Raw genomic sequence first — 16,684 nt, 5'->3', positions numbered from 1 at the left:
TAACCTCTCAGTTCTGAGAAAATACCCTCTATGTTTTGGGAAGGTAACCTCTAAATCCAGGGGATGTAACCTTGAATTTGAACAAAGTAACCTCTAAGTTGTTGGGACAGTAATCTCTAACTTAAGTAAAAGTAACCTCTAAGTTCAGGGTAAGTAACATATTCGTTCAGGGAAAGTAACCTCTAAGTTCTGTGACAGTGTAAGCAGTATTATGCAGTGGTACCATGACTTTTTTTTTATTTTAGATGAGAACTCATATGAAGAGGCAGCAGCTTACATCCAGTGCCAGTTTGAAGACCTAAATAAACGAAAGGACACAAAAGATATCTACACCCACTTCACTTGTGCCACAGACACCAAGAATGTGCAGTTTGTGTTTGATGCGGTCACTGATGTCATCATCAAGATCAACCTGAGAGAGATTGGACTCTACTGATGCTCCTGCTACCTTCCAGGTCAATATGCTGAACTGTAGCTGAGCTTCTAATAATATATTAATATTATCTGTTTGTTTCAGTTGTTAGATAGCTCCATGTCCAACAATCCTTCACAGATTTAGTTTGGATAAATATGCCAAAAGAAACCAGGGTATGGGTAAATATTTGAATTTCAAGACTTTGATTACTCTTCTGTTGTTTACATGTTGTATCCATCCATCCATCCATCCATCCATCCATCCAAAGATCCAAACACTAAGGTAGTCAGCTCAAGTATTCTCTTTGAGCACTTAGAGCCACAAAAAAGATTTACTGGTTCAAAAATACAGAAGATGTGAAAATCTTGAATATCCATACATCAGTATGCCATTTTTAATAACTGTACCTTATTTATTTTACTTATGTTGTAACTTGAAGGCCAGACAACAGTCAGAGAGAACATGGACAAAGATCAGGACTTCTGGAATAATGTTCTTTAAACAGATGAGTCATTTGGACACCAGAACAGAGAGCACATCTGGGGTAAACTAAAACAGTATTTTGGGAGATGGACCTCATACCAGACCTGAATCTGAATCAATTTATTTTTCCCAGATAAATAATTAACAGGTTAAACATCAATATGTAAACTTTTCTTAATAAAGAACTAAATATTTAATGCAGTGTCATTATTTTTTGACATTACACCTAACTCAAGGGCACAAGCCAAAACAAGAGAATAAAAAGAAATAATAATAACTATCCTTGAAAACTACAGTAAAATCCTGACATGGGTTAACTAAGACCTGATCAAATAATTTAGTGTATAAGTGTGGAACATTGCTAATCATTGACCTCAAAACTGCAGAATTTTCAGCTGCAATCTTTGGAACATGCTAATGTTAGCCTGCTAACATGCTAAATGTTAACAAGCTAAAGTTGGCAGTTGGAACACCAACTTTACTTAATGAACTTTAAATTTACATAGATTATTACAAGAAGAAAGAACATCTTAAAACCACACAACCATCTGTTAACTGCTAACTATGCTAACATTGGTTAAACCTTTCAAATGTTGACACAAGAATATTTTATTAAGAATAAAATTATATTTAATTAGAATTTTGTGGCATTGTCAGATAGCATGTTGCATGTTCTCATACTTGTTTGAAATGGATGAATTTTGTATATTTTGTCATTGCTACATTTTGTGTCAATATTTTCAGTGTCAGACAAACTGGACCTCAGGCAGGTCAGTGTGGTTTAGAATCAGGACTCTTTAGCTAAGACCTGCTGCTGTGCAGAATAGTTTGGTATTGGATTGGTCAAACGTTTTCACCCTCATAAACTTACCTGCAATGTCCATAATTTCCATACATAATTTTAAGTATTATTTCATAACATCACAACGGTTAATTTCTGAAAAATATTAAATGACACTTTATATCCAGATGAGGCAATATCATTAGTGGATCTTGATAGCTAATGTCACATGTCTTTGTTATTTTTTATTTTAGGGACCAAAACCTGAAAAGTATTAGAAACAATTATCTTATTCTTCTTTATTTAAAATTATATAAATGTTTCGGAGTAGTCCTATGGGCAGAGTCCCTACTTGGATCTGACAGACAATCTGTGAAGGGAGCTATAGAGTGGAGGCTAGGAGGCCCTTCAAGCTCATGTTTGGAGGGGCTGCCTTTTGAGGTTTTATTATCTTTTGAGATATGCCTGTCTTATTTCCTATCAGAAACAAATTGAAATTAATTTTAAATCTAAATGTATACACTTATGAGTAGAAAGGATATGAATGATATGAAAACCTCTGGGTGTTTATGACATTGTTCTGTTTCTGAATAGTGATGTATCAGTAATATGTTTTTGTTTCATTTGCAGGTGATTTGAAAGATTCTGGATTTCTGGGATGTCTTGACGAATTGGAACATAGTTTTTAACTAAAGACTACACTTGTGGCCTAGCTACAAGCAGGATCTAAAGGGCAACTCTGGCCACTTTTCTCTCAGTTAAATTTTCAGATGTGGTGCACACTTGAAGAAAGTGACCTAGGGACGTTTGAAATGATTTCTGTGAGTCCAGATGTATTTAATATCATTTGATTATCCAGACACATGAGGTCTCACTTGCATTCACATATACTGTAGTTTGTCATCTGCAAAAGGACCAAAACAGAAAAGAAAAAGAAAAAATAGCTCAACACTACATTTCACCGTGGTTTATGAAAATTCAGTTCACATTTCTATTTGTTGTGTCTTGTCTTTAATGTCTGTGTTTATCTTTTAACAACTTTTTGCTTTTTGGTAAGTTTTATTTTAATTATTAGATGTTGTTTATCGATTTAATACTTTTAATATTTGTAGTATGTGAAAAGATTTTGATGTGAGCAGTTTATATATATTATATGTGATGTTATTGTTTGAAAGCAGATAGAGTCCAATGAAATCAGTTGCATACCAATTGTCCACTTAGTTATTGTGATTTAAACTAGAGCACAATGTAGTGAACAATATTTTAATCCTGAAACAAATCCCTGATGAAATCAGTTTGAAAGGACATTTTTATTTTATTCTGCTTGTTTATTCACATTTTATTTTTTAAGTGGACTATAAATATGGCTAATATTATTTAATCAGTAAAGGTCAATTCTTGTCTGTTTTTTCTTTTGAGGTGATATACTGAAAACATAAAAGTGGGTATCTTTATAGAAATGTAGAGGTGTTTTTGGCCTTTAGCCATGCTTATAATATTTGCTGCTGCTGTGCAGTCATGGTAAAAATAAAATTTCCCTTAATGTTAATGTGGTTATCTGAAAAAATAAATACACCCTCGCTGCTTCAATTGGACTGTAGAGTTAAAATAACAGCCAATTTAGGGCGTTCCCCCAGGAGTGAATGTCTCAGCAAGTTCCATTTTTGGCCATTTTTGAAAAATACTGAACGAGAATAGTAGTAGGAGAATGTATCTTTGCTCTCAAATGAATGCAGCCATATGTTTTAGATTAGCAAGGTTTCATCATAATGAACCCAGAGACGTCTGTCATCCTATGGTAAGTTGAAACCAAAGTAGAGCTTCATCACCACGATTTTAGATAACTCAACATATATTAGAACACGTACCGCCCGTCAGCTTTCAAGCATGATGGTGGAAGGATTTGGGTCTGTTCTGCAACCACAGGACCTGGCCACATTCTAGACATTAAGTCGAACAGCCGGACTCCGCTGTATACCAAAGTTCTCAGTTCAAGAGAATTAGTTAAAGTTTGGCCTACATTTGGTCATCAATAGGACAATTATTTGAACACAGCAACAAAACTACTACACTGAAAAAAAAAGGATGAAGGTGTTACATTGACTCTGATCCAGAACTGGACCTGGTTGACATGCTTCATTGTGGGACCTCAAAAGAAGTTGTGTAGAAACTCCATGTTATTGTTACTAAATTTGGTTTTATACATTACTGAACTACTGGGTTTACCAATTTCTTCCCTCCATGGTGTTCTGTTGAAAGGCTCCCACAGGACACCCAAAATGTTTGCACATGTTTGGATTAATTTTAAGCAGATACTGATCCTAAAATCAGGATAAGTCAGGCTTTATTACTGAAGGACTGAATTACAGAGGATATTATTTAAAGAACAATGCTGGCATAGTCGGTCCATGATCAAAGAAGGATATCTCGTGACAGAGATCATCAGGACAATGATTTTACACTTCAGGGTTACATCTGTCTTAACAGAGAGCTTTTGTGTTCCAGCTGTTGTGCAAAGGCTAAAGCTTGTAAACAGCAAAATAAAGTCTGACTTTCATTAATCTACTTGTCTCAGGTTGGGATAAATGGAGGTTTTGTGAGTTTCTTTTGCTGATTTATTCCCAACAGATCATCAGCTTTTTAATCCAAAATTTCCACTGTATCTTTGATCTAGGTAAATCTCTTCATTAAGTCTTCAGCATTTCATTGTTGGACAAGCTGAAATGTTGATGCATTGTCCATGAACTGGGTGCCAAAGCGCTGGATTTTTTTACATAAAGACGCTACATTAAAGTTATTCAGTTGAACTGCACTGTTTCATAATTAATAGAATAGTTGGATTATTTTTTAGGTCTCTATGGAGAGGTTATGAGCCGTCAGTATCTTACTTGAAGTAGGTACCTATCTTGGGTTGCTGTTGTAGCAGCGTTTTCTTAACTGTTTAATTAAACCTTGGTATTCCAGAACCAGAGAGGCAACTCTGAGCCACGTCATTGCATCCAAATGTTGATCAAAACTAACAAAATTAGTTTGTAATAAAAAGCCTTCAGACAATAATATTCTGTAAAATTAAATTATAGGTGAGTTTAAATGGACTTTATAAATATAGATATTCATAATTACAAAATAATTAAACTAAAAAGTAAAATAAACTGATACGCATAATTATACAAGTATGAAATCGTTTTTTATGATGTTGGACAAAATGGCGATGCATGAATCTAGAACTGAGTTTATAAACTCACTGGTTATAAAAGCAGCGCAGTAATATACATTCACTGGGTAACAAACTATTCTGAGTTCTGTATAATAACAAGATGAAAGACCCTTTCCCACCATAAGAACCATTATTATCTTCTGCATTTCCACTGCATTATTTACCTGGCTAAAAAGAAATGATCAGTTGATAAATTTATCCAAGAAAAACATCTGAATTAATAAATGTAGTATTAATTTCTTTTCATCTATCAGTTATGAACTTCCCTTCCGTGTGCTGCAATTTCCCCTTACATTGAAACGGTATTTATAAAACAGCAGCATTGTCCTCAACAAGCAGCAGGCTAAAGTTGTTTTGACAGCCTTTTTTCTAATTTGATCTACTTTGTTCAATGGTGATGTAATTCTGCAGCAAAGAGACATACACACATGTGAAGTTAATGCATCTTTATTTCATGCCTCTACATTTCATAAGAAAGAACACAGTCGATTTCCATTCACTTTTCATCATGAAGCATCCATCCTCTAGTGTTTTCCTCTTATATGTTTCCAGATAATTCATCATCCAAAATATTACTTTACTATTGTTATGTACAAAGTTCATCTATCATGTTTGTTGTTGTCAGATTTTTTCATCACATTAAAATGTTAAGTGAATTCAATACATTAACACTATTTAGATTTGATACGTGCACAATTGGGTTTGTAATCTGGACAAACTGGAAGCACTGGGAATATCAGAGATATTTGCTCAGAAACTTTTCAGCTTAAATATCAAGTTCACAGAGACTATTGTACTCAAAAATAAAACAAAAAATTAAATGTCTATTCAGAATATTTATAGTTCTCCCAAATTGTTTTAGATATATTACAGATCTTGGCTTTCAGAGTAATTATCATTTACAATTTATAAGTTTCAAAAACGCAGTGAGGATCAAAGTAGTATCTATTTCATCTTCACACCTTTAACCTTTTTAGTTGTGTAGAAATCTGTAGTTCCACAACATTCACATGGTGACTTCGTAATGGTTTTGACCCAGCTGGACATGCAGCGAGTTGCAGGAAGATAACGTCAGAGATGGTTATGTTCTTTAGGAGCATTCAACCACAACTTGGCATGGAGACGATGGCATAAAACAGGACAGTCTGAGGACCCTCTGTGCTCCATCAATACACTTCTTTCTTAATGCTAATGTGTGTGGGGTTAAGGTTGAAAAAGATTTTCTGAAATGAGCAAACATGAGTAAAATATGTTAAAATCTTATTAAGCATTTTCTTCTGTTTTTAAATGTTGGAAGGATGGAAGGATATAAATAAAAAGAATAATGGATCTTTATCACAAGTCATTACAGGGATTACATCAGTCATATTATTTATATTTGTCATACTCAGCAGTCTCACCGGGTCTAAACGTTCTTGTTGAGTTTCTGTTTGCTCATGTTATGGCCAGGTGTTGTTGCCAGGCAACACAGGGTGGTCAGGTAATATTTACTTAATTGAATTTGCAGGGGTCTGCCTCATGTGGGTCCTATTACTGTATAGGAACACAGTATATAGTAGATGTTGTCCCGTACCTCTCTCCTTTCACTTTGGAGCTGCTTAGAACAGACCGCAGTCTTTAAGGTTTTCTTTGATGATGATGTCCGTCACGGCGTTGAACACGATCTCGACATTCTTTGTGTCTGTGGCACAGGTCAAGTGGGAATAGATTTCTTTCTGACCCTTCTTCATGTTCAGATCCAAGAATTGTGTCTTGATGTAGGTGCTGGCGTCATCATACGTGTTGGGACCTGAAAACATTTTTTCGACATACATGCATCGGTAATAGAGACGTACTAACGCTGCCCTGTCGTCAGTTATAATCTGGGCCAGGCATGGGCTGGTTTCTGCTATCAAGGTATACAATGGTTTTATTTAGTTTCGGTTTTTTACAGTTATCCATTTGTTGATGAAAAATGTGAATACATTTTATCATCAAACTTTTATACAGACAGAAACTAGAAAAAAACTTCATGAAAATTTAAACAAAAAGGGTAAAACTATGAGTAAAATGATGGAGATTTTTGTCAACAAGTAATGTGAAAATGTTGGAGCGAGGAGACACCCAATCAGATCTAGTTAACCATTAAAAATATAATATAATTAATGTCCAACACTACTTTTCACTAGCGTTGTGACGAAACCTATTGTACATGTAGCCAACTAAAGCTAGACTAACTAAAATGACCAAAGATGACTAACTTGTGACAAAAGCTGCTGTCACTGTTTCCTTTAAAGGCATTTATGCTGTTATATTAAAAGAAAAACATCTCAGGTTTCTCTAAATAAGAGGAAACGAAGGGGATTGTGTGGAACTTCTAGTCCTGTCATATGTTTGGAGTATGCATGTCATCTTTGATGCACGCCCAGTTTCAATAGTGCAAATGTATTGGGATCAACGGCATGGAGTTCTCAGTCTTCTGCTGCATCAGTGTTTTTACCATTTTTTTTATCACCATGTCATTTTTTTTTGTTTTTATTAGCAACAATTTTGTTTTATATTCAATGATCAACTAATCATTTGGAGATCATATTTCAATGATCTTAACTGACCAAGTGGCCAGTTAAATATAGGATTTGAGTCACTTTCACTTTCAGTTTAAAACATCCATCATGCTGAGGTTAGTGAATCTTTATCAGTGCTGACAGCATAGAAAGCGATAACGTAATGCTATTATTGAATCATTGCTATGATATTTTTGTAATAGTTGCGTTGACTCTGTGGCAGGGGTTTACATGTGCTGTATAGATGTCGAGTGAGAGCTGCGAGAGTTTTTCTAAATGTCCAAAATATCAGTTTGCAACCTATCTAATATGGTGATCAAATTGTGTATGCTACAGTGATAAATACATAATTCTACTATGCTGTGGTGTCTTCCTACATCACTAAAATGAAAGACATGTAATCCATTATAAAATTTAATTATATCTATGTGAAACGACTATGACAAAAAATGAATTTAAATGTAATGACAAAATTATCACATGGCTTCAAACCTAAAACTCCCCATCATACAGTTTATATAGTTTAATGTCCTTTTATTGAGATGCCAGAGAAAGTGTGACTGGGTTTCTTCTCTTTGGAAAGGAAGTACTACTGGGCTGTTTGGATCAAGAAAAGTTCAAAATAATCAAAGAGACGCGTTTTAGAAGTTTTAGGTGCCTGAAAACAGACAAGCAATTATATGACCTAACTTCTAGTCACTAATTGGCAAAGCTATACAGGAAAACTGTAAATGGACTAAATCCTTCACTTCAACCTTGCTCCACACAGCTGATAAACAACCCCAGCAAGATGATGGATGTTTCATATTTGGACATATAACCGCTTTATTGTATCTCCAGGTGACAAAACAATACCTAATAATCTCAATCACCAGCCAGTTTCTTAATTCCAACATATAACTATGCTCTTTCCAAGAAGGCAAGGTAGTTAAAAAAATCCACATAGCAAAGCAATTTTAACTGTTTAAGATCAAGTGCCCCATAAATATAAGTAATTAAAATATTATAAATAATTTGGCTTTAAAAAAATTAGGCTTTTATATATCTCCTGATAACTTCAAGACAATTTACCCATTTTAGTGGAGGCAGCCTGAATGGATGGACTTTTGGTCCCATTATTCCAAAGGTTTTCTTAGAAATGTTGAAAATCACCAAACAGAGGAGATGACATATTATGATTTAACATGATATTCAAGCACCCAAAACTCACAAAACTTCTGTTTACCTATTTTATGTTTAAATTTGTACTAAATAGAATGCTGCATTGACTGCTATTTAAGCAATAGCGTCTACTTTCCTGCAACAGTGGATGGAGACCTCATAAAAGAAAGAAATAACCCCATGTTTTAAATCCATCTATAGAGTAACAATGCTTATGTGGAAAATAAGTGATTTTTATATTTTTGTAAATAATTGTGATATCATAGCATTTTTACTAAAAGCAGTCCGTACCTAGTCTCTATAATTCTTATTTATTATTTCCCTTACCGTCATAGTCTGGGAAGCAGATACTCAGATGGACTTTCTTGATCTTCTCTTCGAAGAGATCCTTCTTGTTGAGGAAAAGCACAATGGAGGTCAGAGCGAAGAATCTATGGTTGCAAATGCTGTTGAATAGATGGAGGGACTCATGCATGCGGTTCTGGAAGCCCCAATGACAAATACGGAGAGTTACTCACTGTCATGTTACATTTTATTTTTATTTTAAAACCACATAGCGGCTGTTCTAACTCACCACTTCATCATCTTCTACGAGCACCATGTCGTAAGCACTGAGAGCGCCGCAAAAGATGATGCAGGTCACACCCTCGAAACAGTGGATCCACTTCTTTCTCTCTGACCTCTGTCCTCCCACATCAAACATCCTGTACAGCACAGAAAAGTGTGACAAGCTCTTTAAGTGTCTGGACCCACCAAGCTTTTAGTTTGTTCTTTTAATTCCCAGCTAACATGTATAAGTGAGGCCCGTGTGGCTTTTGCACAGGCTGGATGACTAAGAACTGAGCCAGGGCTAAAACAAGACTTTTTGGACACTTATATAGATCTTTGATGGCTCTCAAATGGGTATTGCGAAAAATCTGTTGAAATTGGGCCAAACACCCCAATATGAGTTAAATTTTTCCCCACGGCTGTTCTGCATCAAACCAGGTAAGAAGTTAACTTGGGGTCCAATACGTTTCCTACATTGGGCCCATTATTCAACCCATTTTCTACACATATGGGCTCAATATGTAAATGTTGGCTGGGTTGGAGCTCACCTGAAGTGCAACTCTTTGCAGGAGAACTGTTCCTCAATGATACCAGTTGTTTTGACTCGAGATCGCAGCACGTCCTGCTCGGTGGGCATGTAGTCCGACAGACAGATTCTGTCCATTTCACTCAGGTAGCTGAAGATGTCAGGACAAACATCAGAACAATCAAGATTCACATATAAGCCCTTCGTATTTACACACACTTATTGATCAGTCATTGATCAGTCATTTTAGTTTGTTTTTATGTCAAGGACAGGTTCTCACTAGCCAGCAGAGTCGTTCAGTTGGAACTCAGCAGCTCTCTCATACGCAGCCTGCACTCCAGAGTCTTTCCACAGCTTCTTGATGACATCGGCCAGCTCAGGAGGCATTGTTCCCTCTTCGATGGAGTCTGACAAGTTCTGCAGCTTCTGTGCATCCTCCTGTGGTGTCATGCACAATAAACACAGATCATAAATGCAAGTTTATTTTTATTTATTTATTTCTCTTGTTTATTTTTCATTTTCTAAATGCAAGTTTATTTTTAATATTCTGCATCAGACATGTCTGCTGTTCATCTTTTAAGTACGACAGTATACCTGTCCAGAGGATGAGCCAAAATCAATGGCAAGCATCTCCATGCCCCTGATGATAGCCAGAGCAGACTGCAGGATGTTGCCAAAGATGATTGCTCTAAACTCCAGTTGCTCCTCTTTTGTGTAACCACCTTGGTGAAGAATCCTGTGTGTGAGCAAAAAAAGCAATTTTTCATCACTGACCCTGACTGAGGTAGAGGAAAGGTCATATGAAACAGTGTATGCTAAATATCACAATAATCAAATAAAAGTTGCTTCATTTATTAAGCTTCACAAAAGTACAACTAAAGCTAACTGGTTCCAGAGCTCCAACATATATATTTAGTTGCCCACAGTCCCACCCTGTGGATTGTTTTATCTCTGCTCTCATCGCTAAAATAAACCTGAACATTTATGCCAGTCATTACTTACTTCATTTGTTTTACAATGGTGCTTTTTCCTGACTCACCAGCACCTGAAAAAGAAGGCAAATGTCTGTAAAGACATGTCTGGACTTCTCTACAATGCATTTTTTTCATCAATCAAACATATATGTTTATGATCTAAAGACTGTGCTTTAATATCAGACTTTCAATGTTTAAAATTATATGAGGCATTGAATTTCTTCTAACAATAACCAATATTTTTAGTTTGGTTGAGTTTTTTTACCCAGTACCGAATCATGGCACTTTGTCCTTTTTATAAAAATTTTACATGTGATTTAAAGTGTTGTTTGTGGAGTACACATGTCTGTGCAAACTGTTTGACACTGTGTGACAAATGCAATCAAAGATTTACAAGATAAACTCATAAAAACCGAACCTGTTGCTAATTCAGGGCACTGAGCAAGGACATCTGATTAAAATGAATGCACCAAACATTATGGAATAAATAAGTCAATATGAATATGAAATTAATGCAAGATTTAAAGGGCATGTTGACGTTGTTGATTATTATATGCACAACTATTTCTGCTTATAATCCACAGGTCAGAGTGATCAGTAAAGTTTGGGTGGTTGTAAGGTTCTTTAAAGAGGGCTGTTCCTGCAGGTGCATTAGCTGAAGAAACAACATCACATTAAAGCACACCAAAAAAGCTAATTTGTTCATTATGTTGCTGAGTTTTTTCCTCAAAGTAATTTGGTTGTCCAGTATTCTTTGGAGACGTCTGACCATTAAACATTTCTTAATAAATTACATCCATGCTCATCAGCAGACTGCACATTGGCAAACCACATTGCATGAACTGTAATATTTAGTTTTGCCTCTGAATGACTGTAGGAAAAGTGGTCGTCTTGCAATCGGAAGGTTTTGGGTTAGATTGCAGCTTCTGGTTATCTCATACTGATGTGTCCCTGGGCAAGGCACTTAACCTCAAGTTGCCTACTGATCTGCGAATCGGTGTATGAGCATGTGCTCGTTAGTGAGTACAATTTGGTGAATATGGTTCTAGTGTAAAGCGTTTAGAGTGGTTGGTATGACTAGAAAAGCACCAAATAAACTCAGTCCATTTGCCATTTATCTGAGCAATGTGCATGCAAGCCTAATGTAGGTTAATCACATGATTTCAGCGGCAGAATTGGATGTGCTGGCTGAAGAAAAGCTTCCAAGCAGATCAGGCTCTGCACTTCCACGAAAGCTGCCGCTGAGCTGAAGGAGTTTATGCCGTCACAGAGCGGTCAGAGATGACCGCCTCGCTCTCACTGAAGCCACATTAAGCTCCAGACTTACTGCTGAGCTTTTAAAGGGTTCATCCAACCTTTTTAAAGAAGATCACAGGTTTTTACCCCTGCTAGTGATCGTTATTGAGTGAGAGGACAACTTTTAAATGTCATTCAAACATATAGCATTCACCACAACAGAGGTTAAGTGCCATCATGTTATTTTCAAGTCAATTTTGCTAACCAAAAGGGGGGTATTTAAATGTGCAAAGAAATTAGTGAAGTTGACAATCACAGTAATTCTTTGCTATTTGCTTAAACTTCCTATTTGCATTTCTTGCATTTCTTTTCCTAGAACTCGTTACATCTTCAAAGCAGGTTGTAGCTGCTTTAATGTGTCTTTTATATGTTTTAGTTTTTAATAATCTTAAAGTTTTCATGTGGGGCTATATTAGAAAAATCACTTGTGTTTATTTCACAGATTGACACGTTTATACATCTGGTCCTCAGTTTATAAATAATCTCCAAACATGTTCAGATTTTGGCTATCTGTAGTTCTTTGCCTCTACCACCAGGGGGCTCTCCTTTAATTATTTGGCTGTTATTACTGTCTTTGCCAGGGACAGAAAACTGCAAGATTCATCAGTGTGAATTACATGAAAAGAGGAACAAACTACAGTTTCTTTTAGAAAGGTAAAATTATTATTGTGTAATTTATAAAATATCCCAAAATCTATTGGATAAAATATAGATCAGTTTAAAATCTAGAATGAGAACCAATTTAAATCAGTCAGATTTAAATGCTATGAAACATTTTTTACACATTATGTATGAGTTGAACATCAACAAAGACCTCAGCAAGTGAATCTGCACTAAACCCGTTAGCTAATCGGATTGTCGTATCACTGCAGGGCTGTGATTCATTTAGACTAAAGTCAGTGATCTTTTAAGAAGCTGCGTCTTTTTGTTAGAACTAGAAAGTCAGCAGCTGCTGACCAGCTAAGAGATGCGACTGTTTTTAATAAACTTACCAGATTTGCAAGGAAACTCTGCTTAAACAAAAGTCAAGCTATGCAGCAGTTATATTGAGCATCAATGACTAACATGAAAACCTTTTACAAGTGTTCACAGTTTTTATCTTCTCTATATATTATTCAGTAAATACTTTCCCTGAGTGTCATCTAAGGCTGTGGATTAACTTTTTTACCGCCATACTTTTTTAAACCTACTCTGTGTGACGATTTCTTTTCGCTGGGGTGCAATTCTAAATTGTGGAAGTGGGGTTATGCTTCATCTCTGCAGCCAGTGCATTTAGCAGTTACAAAAATATCCGGGGAGAGCTGTAAACCAAAATCAATTGGTTCAGAACCAAAATGCAAGAAGGTGAGTAGATTCAGAGTGAAACTTTCGACTTCCAACCTTTGCTGGTCAAATTTTGTGTTATGGTTGGATTTGACTTTCGTCTTCAAACCTAGAAGTAAAAGTAGTCAAACTAGCTGATTGTTTTCATCTCTTTTCTCTGAAGTTATTGCAGACTCAGAAAACTTTAAATTGATCTGAGTACTCCAAGTCTTCTGAATCTGAAACCCATCAGTCAAAGCAGTGTGCATCACCTGCAGCAAAAGATAAAAAATATGACTTTATCTAACAAGGACCACTTTCAAGACGACTCACCAAGCAGCAGCAGTTTGACTGTTTTAGCCTCCTTATCGGCATCTTCCTGGAGCTGTTTTTCTAATTCCTTGGACTTTTTGTCCTCAGCACTGGCTCCTGCACCCATGATTTCTTCCTCCGCACTCTCAAGGTCCTCGAGAAAGGAAATTTTGACGGGTCTATGTGAGCACCTGCAGAGAATCCAATCACAGCACTAATTGTGCTGAAGGTGATTTTGGAGCGGAAGGGGATTGGAAAGTTGGGGGCTGAGCCTTCCTGTATGTGTCTTGATTCGATGGAGTGTCGTGGAGGCTCAAATGAAGTCATTGGTTTTCATCAGCAGAGATTCACTTCTTAATTCCCTGTTCTTAAACGTGGACTTAGGAGGGGCCTCTTCCTGATTGGCCATACAATCCATTTAGTCTATTGAGGGCAGTGGGGATTGATGTAAAAGAAGGAGAAATTATCTCAGACATATCTGAGACTATTGGAAGTCAATACGATTATTATTTGTTTTTAAATGATCTGATGTGACTTGGTGTTGTGCACATAATGCATGTTAAAAACAACCTATAGTTATTACTGTACAAATATGGAGCATACCAATGCAAGAAACTTATTGCTCTTTGTTTTACTGATAATACGTAAGATGCATGTTCATTGTTTTTATATCAGAAACATTTTCCATTTAAATTGTTTCTTCAGTGTTACTCTTTTGATCCCAACTGAATTTTATGCTCGATGTGCTCTTGACTTCAGCATCTGTCACATGGACAAGACAGGAGGCAGGCATTAAGGTCTTATAAACTTCTTACAGCTAAGAGGTTTAAATCCCAGGTGGTTAGGTAGCTGCTAAATACAGCAACCGTGGCTCCACTGCGCCGTTCAGAGGGGTCTCAATGATTACATGACCTGAATGCATGGTACACATTACACAATCTGCATCGGTTCCGGTTGGATCTCACACATTTTGGTGACCCCAAATAAAATGTATATTTGTGTAATTGTTTTGAAGAGATGTGGAGGTTATACAAGGCCAGATTATGCTGCGGGACCAGAACTGCTGATCTTTCAGCAGCCTGTTGTGGTGTAAAGGTAGAGATCAGTGGGTGTTGTCTTCATGACTGCTGGGTTACTGCTTGTCAGAAGCCTGATACTGAGAAACTGTATATGAGAGCTCTAATTCCATCAAAGGCAGATTCCCTCTGTAAACACTGACTAAAGTATGTGTTGAAATCAACAGGCAAATTTACTCCCATAGTGTGTAGAATGCAAATAAATAAAGAGAATATGTCTGTTTGCAAATAATAATCTCTAAATGTATTAGTTTAAAAACAACAATGAGTTTACATTTTTGGTACCACTGTGTAAAAAGCTTTAAAATAAATTTATGTTTTATTGCAGCTGCATAATCTCACACTGAAAAAAAAAAAAAAAAAAAAAACATTTAGTTTCAATGCATTTGTTTAAAAGGGAAAACCCCACATTAAGTAATCTAAATTATTGTCAACCTCCACATTTCCCATAAAATAAATACAACTAAAACACTTTTTTTTATTTACACTTTACTTTTTGGAGTTAATTAGAGTGTCAGGACGTTTTAATTAATGATTTCTGAAGTATCGATGTGACATCACGCAGAGACGCTTCTCTTAGCCCCTCTTCAAAATGGGAAAGAGAAGCAAACATGCCTTTCAAGCAAAACAGATATTTGTTGATCTTCATAAGGGAGGGGAAAATATCTTCAAAGCTCACCCTTAGAGAAAAAAAAAACACTGAAACTATGTGCTTTGTTTAGATGAGACAAAGCTTGAGCATTTTGGCAACAACGTCTCATGCCCACTGTGAAGTATGGCAGAGGATCTGTATTTCTGTGAGCCTGATCCTGTTTCAAAGGACCTTTAACATTGTTAAAGTGCATGGCACTAAGAACTCTAATTTTTAATCTGGAGATTTTAAATAAAATCTGATTGATTGGGTCACTCAGTGATCCAAACCATATGGCCAAATCAACACAGAAATTGTTCTGTGTTAAAACAAAATTCACCTTCTTTCATGGCGATTTCAGATAAATCCTACAGAAATTATTTTGTAATGCCTTATCTCTTTTGTTCTGGATATTATTATGTATTTTATGCAGTCCATGTTCAACTGAGACATTTTACCCAGATATTTAAACAGTAAACTAAAAAGCCTGTGTGAGCTAGAGAGAAAAGAGGACGCAGGACACTGGTCAAGCTGGAGAGATTGGGAAAGGACAAATGGGTAATGAAAAAACCCCGTAAAAAGGTTAAAGGAGAAGACTGAGTGTCGTCCTAATTGAAAAAGATGGCTATAAAAGCTACAGACAACAGCAAAGCAACAACTGTGATGCACATGATGTAAAAAATAAATTTCTTGAGATTTTGTTTCCCCAGTAAATAAATGTACTGGAATTAAAGGTAGGATTTTTTAAATATGTCACTGTGGTAAAATATGACTCTTTACCTGGAGTGCCATGCACTTAAACAACCAACATACCCAACTTAGCAATACCATTACAACCACCCAATTAACCATAAGTCTAACTTTGATATCAAAACAGGACTGACCAGTGAGGACGGAAACAAAGAATAAAAGGAACGAATCATGATCATGCAGGATCATGCAGGAAAAATATTTGTGTGCACAAAATAAGGTAAAACATAAGAGCTGATATAATCCATTACTGTACCATTCACACTCTTGCAGCATAGCATTAAAACGATTCCGTTAATGAAACTGCAGTAACTATCCTCAAACGAATTTTGGCAAAGACAAACCTTGAGGAATTCAAGGGTAAATTTTAATCAACACTGATCATCCTTTAAAAGAGGAACCTGTTCTTCTTCCATCTGGTCAGAGGTACAGGCCCCACAAGATTTAGGTTTTCTGCTGGTCCAAAGCAATCAGCCAAATCTTCCACTGCATTTTAAGAAGCACAAAATACGTTTTTGAGTAATTTAACCAATTTCTTTTAATGGCTAAAGTGGTCAGGTTGCCTGTATTATATGATGTTTTGTCTTGTGATTTTGGTCTTCTTGTTTTCTTGACCACTAGTATATAAATTTCCTCCTGAGGGACAACAGAGTTCTGAAATTAACTGA

At 36.1% G+C, this 16,684-nt stretch overlaps 2 protein-coding genes across 5 annotated transcripts in view; one reads left to right on the top strand and one right to left on the bottom strand.

The window, feature by feature from the left end:
- The window catches only part of gnai3 (guanine nucleotide binding protein (G protein), alpha inhibiting activity polypeptide 3), a 33,004-nt gene extending 28,764 nt beyond the window's left edge, over positions 1 to 4,240 (top strand). For all 3 annotated transcript variants that reach the window (XM_047363204.1, XM_047363213.1, XM_047363220.1), the window contains exons 8-9: positions 246 to 455; positions 2,310 to 4,240. In XM_047363204.1, the coding sequence (XP_047219160.1) occupies positions 246 to 436 (191 nt within the window). In that variant the 3' untranslated portion in view covers positions 437 to 455; positions 2,310 to 4,240. The remainder of the gene's footprint in view (positions 1 to 245; positions 456 to 2,309) is intronic.
- A 1,087-nt stretch (positions 4,241 to 5,327) lies between these two features.
- Positions 5,328 to 13,881, bottom strand: gnat2 (guanine nucleotide binding protein (G protein), alpha transducing activity polypeptide 2). Of its 2 annotated transcripts, XM_047363242.1 has the most exons (9): positions 13,581 to 13,881; positions 10,678 to 10,720; positions 10,270 to 10,411; positions 9,956 to 10,113; positions 9,698 to 9,826; positions 9,175 to 9,304; positions 8,928 to 9,081; positions 6,470 to 6,685; positions 5,328 to 6,119 (listed from the first exon to the last, which is right to left on the bottom strand). In XM_047363242.1, the coding sequence occupies exons 1-8, from the start codon at positions 13,684 to 13,686 to the stop codon at positions 6,495 to 6,497; spliced, it is 1,053 nt and encodes a 350-aa protein (XP_047219198.1). In that variant the 5' UTR covers positions 13,687 to 13,881; the 3' UTR covers positions 5,328 to 6,119; positions 6,470 to 6,494. The 2 variants fall into 2 exon arrangements, with proteins under 2 accessions (XP_047219198.1, XP_047219191.1); XM_047363235.1 differs by having other exon boundaries at positions 5,328 to 6,685.
- Between the last annotated feature and the right edge of the window lie 2,803 nt (positions 13,882 to 16,684).

Source organism: Girardinichthys multiradiatus, chromosome 1 (assembly GCF_021462225.1).
Source record: "Girardinichthys multiradiatus isolate DD_20200921_A chromosome 1, DD_fGirMul_XY1, whole genome shotgun sequence".
Lineage (NCBI taxonomy): Eukaryota > Metazoa > Chordata > Actinopteri > Cyprinodontiformes > Goodeidae > Girardinichthys > Girardinichthys multiradiatus.
This window is presented reverse-complemented; position numbering and strand designations above follow the sequence as displayed.